The sequence below is a fragment of the Urocitellus parryii genome, chromosome 14 (genome assembly GCF_045843805.1).
Source record: "Urocitellus parryii isolate mUroPar1 chromosome 14, mUroPar1.hap1, whole genome shotgun sequence".
In the NCBI taxonomy this organism is placed as follows: Eukaryota; Metazoa; Chordata; class Mammalia; order Rodentia; family Sciuridae; genus Urocitellus; species Urocitellus parryii.
The window spans coordinates 56,409,635-56,423,358 of record NC_135544.1 but is presented as its reverse complement, the minus strand read 5'-3'; the positions used below and the strand labels follow the sequence as shown (position 1 = coordinate 56,423,358).

General features: G+C 52.8%; 1 protein-coding gene across 1 annotated transcript; it reads right to left on the bottom strand.

Moving 5' to 3' along the window:
* Positions 1-5,337: 5,337 nt before the first annotated feature.
* Positions 5,338-11,655, bottom strand: Sox7 (SRY-box transcription factor 7). Its single transcript, XM_026398875.2, has 2 exons — positions 11,331-11,655; positions 5,338-7,896 (listed from the first exon to the last, which is right to left on the bottom strand). Exons 1-2 carry the CDS (start codon positions 11,566-11,568, stop codon positions 6,980-6,982), a joined length of 1,155 nt encoding a protein of 384 aa, XP_026254660.2. The 5' UTR covers positions 11,569-11,655; the 3' UTR covers positions 5,338-6,979.
* Positions 11,656-13,724: the final 2,069 nt, after the last annotated feature.

Sequence of the window (13,724 nt, the reverse complement as noted above, 5' to 3'; positions counted from 1 at the left end):
CAATTTAAAATACATGGAGGATGTACATAGGTTCTGTGCAGATCCTGGGCCATTTTATAAAAGGGACTTCAGCATCCTGGGATCTGGAGCCACGGGGGTCCTGGAAGCAACCATCCCAGGATGTCACGAGGGGACGCCTCTGGCTGGACTGAGGAGGTGGCGGGCGAGCACCTCCCTCTTGCTGTCTCCTGAGTGTCTTGAGATGGGCACACATTCCCCAACCTGCCAGGCTCGGAGGTGTGGGGTTGGTAGGGAAAGGAAGAAAGGAAGAGAAAGTCCTCCGACTCCCTGGGGTTGGGACGAGGAACCTCAAGATGCTCTGGGCTTCTCCAGGGTGAAGAGACGCCGTCGGGAACCCTCAGACGCCTTGGCCACTTGCCCTCGGCACAGCCTTGAGCCTTGGATGTCCCAGTCTTATCACAGTCTCTTCATGGGCACCTCGAGGACCCAGTGGCCAGGCTCCCCGAGGCCTGGAGGCTGCCAAGACCACTCATGCTCAGGAAGCAGCTCCTTCTAGGAGCAATCTTTCCAGGTGTTAAGGTCCTCCATTTGTCTCAGCCCCGTTGCCGCAGTGCCCTGGGGACGGGTGGAGACGAGTTGACCTAGGGAAGGACAGTTAGCAGGGCTGAGGAAAGCTTAAATCTGACCCAGTATTGTGGACCAATGCCACTCTGGAATGGAAGAGCCCACCCTGGGGAAGCCCTGCCTTGTCCCCCGTGAATCCTTTCCCTCCCTCCTGCTCCCCGTATCCACACAGCGTCCTGAGTCTGGAGGAGACCCCTTCCAGCCCCCAACATGGTCCCCAAAGGGGGAGGAGGGGACCACCAGCTAGGACGGGGCACTTGGTTCTAAGTAGACTGAAAAGGGAAAGATTTAGATGAGGCAGAAGAAAGGAGTTTCTGATGATGGAAATTGTGAGAGCAGCTTGCAGACAGAAAGATCCCTCCTGGGGAATTCAGAAATTGAACAAAAACCCATCTGCCAAGAATGAAGAGGCTGTCCTTCATAGAGGAGGAGAATGGCCTAGAAAGCGACCCCAATGGTCTCTTCCAATCCCAGCTCAGTGCTGAAGAGGGAGAGTAGCACAGACCCTCCACCAAGTCCTTTCCCCTGCAGTCAGCCCCATCCTGAGCCACTGAACAATGCCTCCAGGGTCTCTGCTCTAGTGCAGCCCCAGGCCTAGCAGAACTTGAAGTGGCCTGAAGAAATCCACAATAGACAAGAGCCCTCCAGCAAGTGTGCATGAAGCTTTGCAGTTTTTGAAAGACCCATGAATCACCAACTACCTCCTCAGGGGAGAAATCAGAGGCAGGGATCTATCCAAGCCCCCACCAAACTCCAGTGATAGGTAAGGCCTGTCCCCTGATGTTGTCCCTTCCAGATGCTGTCCCCAAGACAGACAGAGAGCTCCTCGGGGCCTGCAGTGGCTGTCCTGCTGATCGACAGGGTGATCCCTCCCACACGGGGAGTTGGTACCAGGACTCCAGGTCAGAGTCACTTTCACAGGTGTCCTGCTGCAAGTGGCCCTCACAGGCCAGGCACCAAGGCAGGTGCATCCTCCTCGGTGGGATTTGGGAAAAGGTCACCCTGATGGCCCAGGGAAAGGCACACAGAGCAGTGAGTCCTGGAGCAGAAAAGGGCACTGAGAAGGGGAGGCTTTCAGCCCCGGTCCAGCTTAGTCAGAAGCAAATGGCCTTCAGCAACTCGAGTCCTTCCCAGCAAGAGCGAGGTAGTTCGCCCTGGGGACGGGTGGTCCTTTTGTGCCTTGGCCACCAGTTGAGACCCCCTGGGAAAGCTGAGTGCACTGGGAAAAGGCTGTCAACATGCTGATGTGCTTGGGCCCAGGGTTGCCCCATCTGGAACCCAGCCAGGGACACAAACCAGGAAAAGGCCACTGCACGGTGACTTATAATTGCAAGAAAAAAAAAAAAAAAAACATTCAGGTACCCAATGGCCAGAGAGTGGTCAAGTTGAATAAGCTACATCAATTCACCAAAGTACCCTGTGGTCACCACAAAGGGAAAATATAAATAGAGACATTGCCATGGTAAGCTTTCATCCTAGGACATGGAGTGGATCAAGTGTGGCATCAATGTCCACACTCCAGCTGCAGCGCTGTGATTGTGAGCGTGTGGATGTGGGACACGAGCCCAGCATTACAAAAATGAGTGGGTAATTTTTCTTTTTCAAAAAAAAATTCACATTGTTTTTTCAAGTAGAAAGAAAATAATTTTGCAGAAAAATAAAATTTAATGTCATAAATAAAATGTTAATTTATTATTAATGAATAAAAATATCTATCATAAAAGACTCATGCAAATGTATAGATAGTCCAAAAAATTAGATCAACAGACTAGGGGTGCAGCTCAGTGGTAGAGCATGTGCTGAGCATGCACACCGCCTGGTTCTGATCCCTAGCATCAAAAACAAACAAAAAGTCAAGTCAGGATGGGCACGGTGCCATATGCCTATAATCTAAGCGGCTCAGGAGGCTGAGGGAGGAGGATGGCGAGTTCAAAGCCAGCCCCAGCAAAAGCAAGGACCTAAGCAACTCAGTGAGACCCTGTCTCTAAATAAAATATGGCTCAGTGTTTGAGTGCCCCTGAGTTCAATCCCCAGTACCAAAAAGAAAAAAGAAAAAAAAAAAAAAAAGAACAGCAGTGTGTCCAAAATTACCAATAATATCTCTTAAGTTGTGGACAATAGATTACTTATTCTTTGTTTTATGTTATTTTTCCTAAACTTTCTCCAATGACTATGTCTATATTGAGAATTAAAATACAGATACATAGATACAGAGATGGGGGATGGATGGATGGATGGATGAATGGATGGATGGATGGATGTGGGGTACATGAGTGGATGGATGGATGGACAGATCCAGAAAGAAAAAGAGAGAAAAGGAGGGAGGAGGGAAAGAAAAGGAAGGAAAGAAGATGGTTGGACAGATGGATGGAAGGATGGTTGATAGATATGTCTCCTTCCCTCCCTCCCTCCCTTCCTTCCTCTCTCCCTCCCTCCCTTCCTTCCTTCCTTCCTTCCTTCCTTCCTTCCTTCCTTCCTTCCTTCCATCCCTCCCTTCTTCACTGGGATGAAACCAGGAGCACAGCTTCAGCCACCCCAGACCCTGCCCAGAGCCTGTGAAGGACGCAGACAAAGGCCCTGGGGTCTTGGTCTCCAGAGAGATGGGAGGTGAACTGGGGGCCCAGAAAGGTTCAGGTCTTCACCAGCAAGCGGAACCAGAACACCCATGGGACTCTCAGGGGCTCATTCATTGGTTCCTTCATTGACTTGTGGAGCAGCTGTTGGGGCTCCTTGGCTGGGAGGGTGCACACGCTGGACGATCCCAACACTGGACAATCACTGCAGTCACCAAGGAGCACCCAAGTCCTGTGGGAGCTCAGGGAAGAGAGTGGCCAGGCCACCGCCAGGCAGGGTGAGAGATGTCTGAGGCCCACTTGGGCAGTAGGCAGGGTGTCACCAGACAGAATGGGAATAAGGGTCACCGGGTCAGGAAGCAGCATTGGAGCAGATGCTAAAGTAAGGAAAAGAGGCGCATCTCCAGAGCCAGCAGGCTTCCTTGTGGTGAGATGCACTAGGGGGATCTATGCCAAACTTCTGGAAAGAAGAGGGTCAGCCATGGGAGCCAGTCATATGGGGACCAAACCAGGTATTACCATCCTGAAGCCTGTATAGGATTTAAAAGAAAAAACAACAACAAAAAAAAGTATCTTTCTTTTTGCAAAGTTTATAAAAACAAGTTGCACAGGTGAGTCCCCAGAGGGGAGCCTCTTCACCTTGAGGAGAGTCCACCTCTGCACCGTGTGCTGTGGGGAACCTGCAACGGCCGAGGGTCTTAAGGTAAGGAGTGACACGGCGCCATCTGCATTTTAGAAAAATAGCATCACTGTGCATTGCCATCAGATCTCATCAGCCAAAGCAAAACAGTGCTCTGGTCACCAGAGGCACACCCTCCTGGGGTATGCAGCAGGGGCAGCTGAAAGTCTCAGAGACCCTGGCTTCTGGGCACAGCTGTTTCACTGACAGCCGAGAACCCGCTTTCTGCCCACTTCCTGTCCTCTCAAGAGGCAGGGATGACGCCCACCCAACAGTGTGTCCTGGAATGCAATGTGTCATTTGGCAGTGCCAAGCCAGCACTCCAGGCAGCCAATCAACCCAAAGACTGCCACAGTCAGCCAGCTGCAGTGATGGGCCTTCAGTTTCATCTTAGCCCCCAATTTCCTCTTGGTTCTTCCTCTGGGCTGAGATAGGTAGAGACTGGATAGCATATCATCCCACGCCCTGGTGAAGTGCTCAAATAAAGGCACCAAGCCTTCAGCTTGAAGGCTTTTTGGTTAAAATGCTGCCAACTAACATATGCGACAGATGCTGAAAACCTGGGGAGCACAGGGAGCCTCACACCAGCTCCCACTCTGGGCCTCGGTGTCCCTGGCTGTGCCACGGGGTGGGTGGATGACAAGCCCCACCTGGGGCTGTGGATGAGAAATGGCCTATAAAACTTTCTGTAAAGCTCTGTACACCTATAAAGTGCTATTAAAGTAATGACTATAGCTTATGATCAAAACCGAAGGATGAACAGGGGCCCATTGGGCCCTCCCAAGACCCACTCCTTGGCCCAGGGGGCCTGGGAAAGCACAAGGCTACCCTTGACTCAAACAAGTCTCAACTGCTTTGCCATGGAGAGAGGCCAGGCAGAGGTGACCTGCACGGGCTGAGTAATCATCCGTGTTCCCAGGTACTTTTTGGCTGCAAGTGTAGCCCTAACCTCACCAAGTGCCACACCATGTACCTAACGAGCTCCCGGCCTCTCCACAGCGTGCCATGAGTCTCCAAGAGCCCAGGGCGAGTTGCTATGCAGCACCCACAAACACAGAGGCCAGGACAAGTGAGGTGTTCTTCAAGATTATTTCATAAAGAAGAAAATAGTGTGGGAGTCTCAAGTAAGCACATAATTGGAGAAAACTCACTTTCTATCTTCAGGTGGCCCAAAAAGTGCGGAAAGTCCTCACAAGGAGAAAACTCTCCTTCCTGTGGGCTGTGAATCGATATTTGCTGTCAATGTCACTGATAGAGCCACCGTTACCAGTGTGTGAATTAGGATTTCTCCCTCTGGTATGATTTATAAAATAAAATAAACCACTCTGACAAGATACCAATTTTAAAAATAAAACGGTGATGCAGAAAACATTTTGAGACCCAGGCCTCACTCAAAACCTTGATCTTTTTGCAAACCTGTATTTCAAATGACAGAAGGGTCACGGTACAAAAACGTTTATTTAAATTAAATATTTTCAACAAATCAATATTCCAACTGTTGCAAGCATGCATGGTTCTTATAAAAAGTGGAACAGTTGAGCTTCATGTCTGTGGTGCTATTTTACAAGATTATCAATACACATTCTCGACTGGACTCCAGTCAATCATATCACCAATGATTTACTATTTATTACCAAATGGCATATACAGTAACAATGTAAAGATTAACCTTGTTTTATAAGTGATTTTACAAGAAGACGTCTCAGGAGAAACATAGGTCAACAATACAAAATATAAGGTGAAATAATAGAAGAATATAGAAAACACACTTCACACAGGCAATATGCTGCTGTCAGAAGAGAGCACGTGTCTGTCAGCTGACTGTTGGGTTTGTTCCTTCAAAGGAGGTTTGGGGAGGGTGGGGATATTGGGGTGGCCAGGGCTCAGAAACACTTTCAGTCACAGTGAGTTTCTGGTTTGGGACGTGAACCTCAGGAAGGTGCATCAAGGAAGCTGCTCCAGAAATCAGCTGAGGAGGTCCTGACTGGCGAGTGAGGCAAACCAGTCCCTCGTGGCCAGAGGAATCACACCTGGGCTTTTAAGTCAGGGCTCTTTGAGTTAGGAACCAATTCAGGGTGCAGGAAGAAACAGGAAGAGAGAAGGAAAAGCCAGGAAAGAGAAAGAGGGAGCCGAGAGAGTGGGAAGTCATGTCCAGAGGGGAAAGTGTGCTGAAATCCTGCTCAAGAAATCAACACATCAGATGCACTGCATTGTTGCAACACTCTTTTAGGTCCCTGGCTCTCTGGGTCACTCAGAGCCAACAGTGGGCGGAAGTTGCCATTGCTGAGAATGTTGGATTGAGGCTGCACGTGTGTGTCTAGGAGCATGCATGGGTGAGCCTCTCAGACTGTACCCGATCTTGAAGTGTGTGTAATAAAAAAGAAGAATTTATCTAAAACATATATTTTTTAAAAAGTTTGAATTCAGTCTCATTTCCAGTGATGCAGTTAACCATCCTGGTTAATTTCCCAAGTCAGGATGAGTGTCTGTCAAATTGGAAGACCCTTTGGGAATTCTAGGGCGAGGGAGGAAGGGAGCACAGAAAGCAGAAGGCCTGTGTCCTTAGGCTGGGCGCACGAAGCGCTCCCCAGGCTGCGCGTTAATGGGCTCATCAATGAGAAGCTCCCTGCTTTCCTCTTGTAAGCCTGGAGAAAGCCCTGACTCAGAGGGACTCAGCTACTGTGTCCATCCTTCACTCTGCAGGGGGCAGAGCAGAGGGAAGAGAAGCGGGGCAGGCTTGGGTTTCACTTTGCAGCAGATCCAAGACAGGACCTTAGGGCCAGGGTCCAGACCCAGGGCTCTTCTCACCCTCATTTGGAGCATCCAGAGATCAGGCTGTGTCAAAACAGAAGAGGGTCTGATGCCGCCTGAATTCCCATCACTGGTTGTAAAGGTGGGGACAGGAAGAGAGGGCAGGGAAAATCCTACTGGGAGACAGTCTTGGCAACTGGAGGCCATGCTCCTGGGATGTAGCCAAGGACGCTCATTTGAAGGAACAGAAGAGGCACTGGACCAGCAGAGCCTGCCTCCTGGCAGCCGAAGGTCCAGGAGGAAAGCCAGCGGCACTGCGTAGTCTCTGCTCCACTCAGCGCACAGGAAGGACAGGGTGGCCAGGGCTGGCCCAGACTCCTTGCCTCTGACTCTAGGACACACTGTAGCTGTTGTAGTAAGTGGCAGTCGCATCAGCCAGGACGGAGATGAGGCTGGTCTCTGTGGGGCCCGATGGGGTCACCTGGGAGAGTGGGCCATGGCCACTGAGGGCGCCAGGCCCAGCAGCAGAGTCTGGGTGACCAGGAGTGTTCAAATACTGGTCGAACTCATTGCGATCCATGTCCCCTAGAAGTTCCACCTGGCTCAGTTGATCCAGAGCATCGAAGCCAGGGGGCTCGGGAGGTGGGGAGAGCTGGCCCAGGTGGGCCTGGAGGTTGGAGTGGAGAGGGTGGTAGGTGGCAGGAGAGTAATAGGCAGGAGATGGCGGGCAGCCAGATACAGTGGACATCATAGAGACCCCCGGGGTCTGGCCAAGGGTCAGAGATCCCAGGGGGTGGCTGCAGTGGAGGGGGCTGGGAGCCAACTCCGGGGAGTAAGGGGGCCCCGGCAGGTGGGGCAGGTGGTGGGGGTGGGCGTGCTCCTCCTGGCAGGGGGAGGAGAAGAAGGTCTGCTCCGGCTCCAGCACGTCCAGGGGAGACATCTCCGGGGGCGTGGGCAGCCCATACGGATACGTGTCCACGCTGCCAGCGGCGCCGCCACCAGCTGGGCCCTCGTGGTAGCAGCCCCGGAGGCCGGGCAGGGCAGCGCCCGGGGAGTACTCACCCCTGCCCTCCTTCTCCCCCAGCGCCCCGCGGCCGCCGCTCTTCTCCGGCAGCGCGTTCTGGTCTCGCGAGAGCGAGCTCAGGAGGAAGCCGGGGTCCACGCGCTTGCAGAGGCGCTTGGCCTGCTTCTTCCTGCGGGGCCGGTACTTGTAGTTGGGGTAGTCCTGCATGTGCTGCAGCCGCAGCCGCTCCGCCTCGTCCACGTAGGGCCTCTTCTGCGACAGCGTCAGGGCCTTCCACGACTTTCCTGCTCGCACAAGCCAGAGAGGGCCACGCTCAGCGACTGCGCTACTGGCCTGCGGGTGCACCTGCTGCGCCCGCGCCTTCTCGCCCCGCACACGCACCCCGCTCACTCACGCCCTCCTCCCTCACGACACCGCCTTCTCTCGGCCTCACAGCCTCTTCCTAGCCCAGATCCCGCTTAGAGAAGCCCAACGAAGCCCTCCTGCCTGAACCCTGCACAGCCACGTCACGCGAACGAACGCGCACAAAGACCATGCCTCTCCTCCAAGACCAAACAGATGACCTGACAACTAGAAACTGGGATCAGATGTCCGCGACAGGGGGAAAAAACGATCTAACAACCACTATGACATTTATTGGGGGGTATTTTTCCTCCTTAAGAGTCGATTCTAATATTTTTTGCATTTTGATGAAAATTCCGGGTCTCTTATGACATAAATGTCACAGCCGATATGTGAGGGAACCCAGGCTCAGTCAATAGTTTCACAGATGCAGATAAAGTCCAAGGTCTCACTTAGGTGAACACATGGCACTTCTTTACCTCTGAAGGTCCAACAGGACTCTGCTGTATGAAGACCTGAGCATGGCCAGAATGCTAGCATCTGTAGGCAACCCCAGAACACAGAAGACAGCCTCCCAGCCACCCCTAACTCCCCTAGGGCTCTCACTACAGTAAAAATACTATGTGTACCCAACTTAAAACTGTGGTACCCAAGCACTCTGCACTGCCCAACACAGAGCTCTCTCTTTAAGAAACATCCCCCTCACATAACCCACTTATGCTAAAATGCTGCCTGAACTTGTTCCATTTGTTGTTCCTTGTCTGTTGTTTTGCAAGTCACTTTGTGTCTCTTCTCCATTTCTCAATGTACGTTGTACACCCCTCTGCTCCAACCTTTTCTGAGGGTCTCTTCTAGACCCCTTGGATCCATTCCTCTAAGGGTTAGGTCAGAATTCTACAACTTTAACATGTTCCCCCACGACTCTAATGTATTCTAAAGTTTGAGACCCATTAGCTGAGAGGTCAAGGCCTCTGGCTAAGCCCTGTAAGGAAAGGGACCTCATCTTTCACCAGGCACAGTCAGCACAGGGTCAACTGCAGAGTCATGTGCATGGTAATCACCAGTGCCCAGACTGGCTGGCTCTATGGGCCAGGCCCTCAAAGATTTTAGGCTGGGGGCTAAGGGTTCAAGGAGGGCAATTATTAAAGGGGTTCTCCCCCTTGGGTGAAAGTTTATAACTGTTACAGGGAATTGTTAATTGCCATAATTAGCTATCACTTTAAAAAGTGACTTGAAGAGTGTTATGAATTCAAGATTCAGATCTACACATTGGTTTCCAGCCTGCAGCTAAGACCACAAAGCTCTTGCAAGAGGCCCATTGGTCCAGACACAATGTACACTGTATGATCTGAATATAAAATATGACTCTAGTATCTAAATGTACTTGGATGTTGTGATATTAACAAAATACAGATTTGTTTTTAAATGCTACCAAGTATCTAATTGTCTTGATGCACTTTCTCATTCATAATACACTGAAAATACTAGTGTAACCAGGTGATATTTTGAAGTTTGGAAGGCCTATATTGGAAATAGTTGAAACTCACATTCAGGTCAGAAAAGGAAGGGCTGAGAAAGACCATAGTGTGGAAATAGCTCATCCTGCTGCCCCTGGTTAACAGGTGCACAAAGTCCCTATTTTAGAAAGCAACACTGTGTGGGTTTCCCTCACCCAGTTACACAGGCTGTGACGCTAAACAGGAAGGAATTAGTGTCTTTCCTGCAAAATGAACTGTAACCTCTTGGAGTCTAGGTGCCAATCTAGACAGAGATCAGCTCACAGGAGGACTTCACCTCCTGAGTCCCTTTGCTTGACCCTTCCAGGGAGCAGGCTGTCTCAATTTGTAGGGCAGGTCTCCCTAGCCTTTCTTCTCCTTCCATCTCTGCCTGCACCTGCAACAGAAACCTGGGTACAACTAGAGGCTCCTGTTGTGCTTGGTCAATAGGACCCACAGGAGGAAAAAAAAATTTTTTTATTTAAATATTTTTTTATTTAAAAATATTTTAAAATCTGAAGAAAATATAAACTTTTAGGTGGAAGAAAAAAATTATTGTATATAATAGCATATTTTTTATTTATGCTAACAGTACAAAATATACATTTTGCTATCTTGTACAGAGGAAAGTGCACAGGAAGGCACCAGCCCACCAACACAATGTGGGCACATCTATACCACAAGACCAGCGGGTGGGCGAGGGGCTCCTGGAACCCAGCATTCCCCCAGCTGCTTCTCTGGGTCTCTAACTTGCGGAGTGCTGAGTTTTGCTGGCCTGCAGCTTGAGCCAGCATAAATCGGGGAGTCAGTCTTCATCCATGGTTCTGCCAAAGGAAGGAGCCCTGTGCTCATACGGAAAAAGGAAGGGCTGCATTCCCGGTGGGTGGGGTCGGGTGACCACTCATGTCCCTTCTCACAGGGCCTGGCGCACACTGTGAGCACAATGTACTTTGAAACACTTTCATTGGTTAAAATGAATAAAAACCAAGTCAAAGGGCAAAGAGGTCTGAGTAAGGCAGAGTTGGAAAGTGTTCAGCTTTAGGCATAGGAGAGAACATGAACCCCAGCGCCAACTCGGGTTTGTTCTGAAATGCTCACTCCCTCTTGATACCCTCACGTCCTGATATCCCCACTCTCTGCCTCAGGCTTGGCCCGTCCCAGGCCCCAGCCTCTGCCGTGGCAGCATCGCAGCAAGAAAATGTAGGGCTCCAGAACAGACCCTTACTAGCCGCCCTAACCATCTGCATCAAGTTGCCTACACTCCTAAGCCAGAAAGAGTAATGAATCAAGTCTATTTAGGTAGACTATTTTCCCTGCTGTTTAATAATTAAGTTAACTCAAAGATTCGTCCCGCAAGGCCTTCCTTTATATATATTCGTTTTAGCTTTATCTGTGACGATCTCCCTCTGATTGTCCCAGTCGTATAGTGCAGGGAATGATGGATCTTCCCGCTTCAGTCTTCCCATCAAAGGCCAGTTCCACCCAGCCTCGATGTTTCCGTTCTGGCTCTCTCTGTCTATGTGCGCGGGTCCCTGTCGTCAGACTGCCCGGGCTTGGCCACTGCTGTGTCGCTCCCGCCCAATGGGGCCCCTCTCTAGGCTCCAGTCCCGAGGAGGGGCTTCCCCGGAAACCTGGGCTGGTCGCACGGTTTAGCTTTGGACCTCGCTGGCCAAGATGTCCAGGCTTTGATTCCCGGCACTGCACGCACCCACGCTCGCACAGATGCCCAACCTCGCCCTCACAGCTAGCGCTGAGTCCCCACCCGTCGGGTGGTACCCACCCTCCACGAGCCCGCACCGGCTAGACTCAGGTCCGCCGCGCGCCTGGCCCGCTGACCTCCGGGTGCGCCTAGCCCGCCGCGGGGCCGCAGGATCACTCACCCAGCATCTTGCTGAGCTCGGCGTTGTGCAGGTCCGGGTTCTGCACCGCCAGCCGTTTCCTTTCGTCCTTGGCCCACACCATGAAGGCGTTCATGGGCCGCCGGATACGGCTTTCCGAGCCCTTGTCCCCCGGGGGGCGGGGGGCTGCTGGCGGCGACAGACCATCAGACAGCTCAGCTTCCAGGGCGGGACACTCGAGCCCCTCGGGCCACGGGTAGGCTCCCAGCAGAGAGGCCATGGCCGCACGGGGGTTGCTGGACTTCGCCTTGCCGGGCCTGCGCTGACCTGGCCCTCGATCGGGTCGGGGCGTCCAACTTGGCCGGCAGCCTCGGACCGGCCCCTTATTTATCAGCTTCGGTCGGCCGGGTCCTCCAATGACTCTCGAAGGCGGCGTGGCCCCTCCCTCGGTCGCAGCGTAGCCCCCTCCCTGCGTCCCCGGCGGCCGCGGAGTCCCGGCCCCGACCTGCCGCGAGGGGTGTGGAGGAGGGAGGACCTCTCCCGCGCCCGCCCCCGGCCCGCCCCTCGGCTCCTAGGCCCGTCTGGGGATCCTCGCCCCTCCCGCTCCAGGCCGCAGGTGCCGCAGAGCGGCCAGGCGGGCGCAGCAGGCGGTCACCGCGGCTGGGCTCCCGAGAGGTCTGGTCCAGCCCCCAATCCCAACGGACCGCGGCCTCAGAGGGCCGAACTCCACCAACTCCGCCCGCAACGGAAAACCGAACCCAAGCCGCTTTCACTAGGATCGTCCAGGCGCGGGAGACGCTGACCATGAAGCCCCCCGACCCCCAGATCAGCCAGTGAGCGGTTCTTAAGCTTTTCTAAAATGACCGGGCTTTCAGCCACCTCCCCCAGTGAGCTTGGGCCGCCTCAGACGCTGGCCTGGGCTGGGCTGGTGGGTGCACCGGGTCTCGCACTTTGTGCAGTGACCTCGGAAGCCTCCCCACGCTGCCCATGCCCGCTAGCTCTCGGGCGGGCATATCTGTAGCCGGTTCTCTGCCATCTGATTTTTTTCTCTTCTTGTGCCCCACCTCAAACCCCAACCTGGTCTCGGGGTGCGAGTCTCCAGCCCCCTCGCCTCTTCCTTCGCGGAATCCCGTTCTTGTATTTTTTCCGATTGAGTGGAGTTGGTCCCGCATGATGCGTCCCCTACCCTTCGGTGTAACCCGTGAGCTCCCCTGTTCCCCACATCCCTTCCTTCCAGGGTACAAGGGTTGCGCATTGGAGCCCATGGCGGTCTCTCTCTGGCAAGGGCCACTAATCTCATGTCACCCTGCTGGATTTGATAGGGCCATTCCCACACTCTTACACCAGCGCTGGCACACAGTAGGCATTCAAGAACTGCTGGATAGGCGAATGAATAAATGAGTGAGCAAATATGGCTTAGACACACCTTACTGCATAAAAAATCAGGGCAGGCTGAACTAGATCCTGGAATTCAACCCACAAATGTTTACGGAGCACCACCCCTGTGCTGAATCTGCAGAGGTGACCCTGGAACCAGGCAGCATTATGGTGGGAGGGTCGTGGAGTCCGGAGTCAGAACCTGCCTTGGTGTGTGGGTTACTGAATGCCTGACTCCGAGCCAGTGAGGCATCTCCGAGGCCTCCTTTCCTAATATTGAAATGGGCATGATAAGACTGACCTCATGGGACTAGTGATGAGGATTCGCTGAGATAAATATAGTGAAAGCTCACACTCCCTGCATGAGAAGTGATGTCAACACAACTCTGGACTGAAGTCCTTAAGTCCCAGCGTACAGTGACCGAATTCACAGACGCCTTGCATGCAACATGAAACGGTCCCGGATCTAAGACCGCTCAAGGAGGTGGGGCGTTTTTCCGTCCTAATTTTAACCTCTAGAGCACCAGGTCATTCTGATCCTGGAACGCATTTAATAAAATAAAATTAAAAAGATTCCTGGGGCTGCCCCTATCCTGAGCCAGGATCCAGTGGCAGCGCCATAGGCTCTCATGCCCCACCCTCTGCCTGGGCAGCCTAGATAAGGACTTGGGGCCAGGCGCGGCACCGGGCACCGTGTCGCATTGGCCTGGAAAGGGCTGTCCCCAACAGGGAGAGCATCTTAAAGCCTGAATCCCTGCAGCGTGTCAGCCGGCTCCAAGCGGGAAGGCTGTTTGCAGGGGTATCTGCCATGTAAGCCGACTTCCCTATCCCAGGAAGCCTAGGCCTTATCAGCGATGGACCCCCAGGCTGCAAATTCTTCCAAGAAAACAACTTTAGGCCTGAATGCTTCTGGCCAGGGTCGTGGGCTGCGCCCTGCCAAGCAAGTTAGTACTTTGAGAAGCGGGACTACGTGTCCCACAGGAGAACCGGAGCACCTCTCTCTGGCTCTACTGCCATGCTAGGATGCTATCCTGCAGAGTCAGAGAACTCGAGGGAACA

Excerpts from the sequence above, each read along its gene's own strand:
- Sox7 (XM_026398875.2), bottom strand. The coding sequence starts at position 11,568 with ATGGCCTCTCTGCTGGGAGCCTACCCGTGGCCCGAGGGGCTCGAGTGT. Across the intron at positions 7,897-11,330 it reads CGAGCTCAGCAAGATGCTGG|GAAAGTCGTGGAAGGCCCTG; the intron begins GTGAGTGATCCT and ends TTGTGCGAGCAG.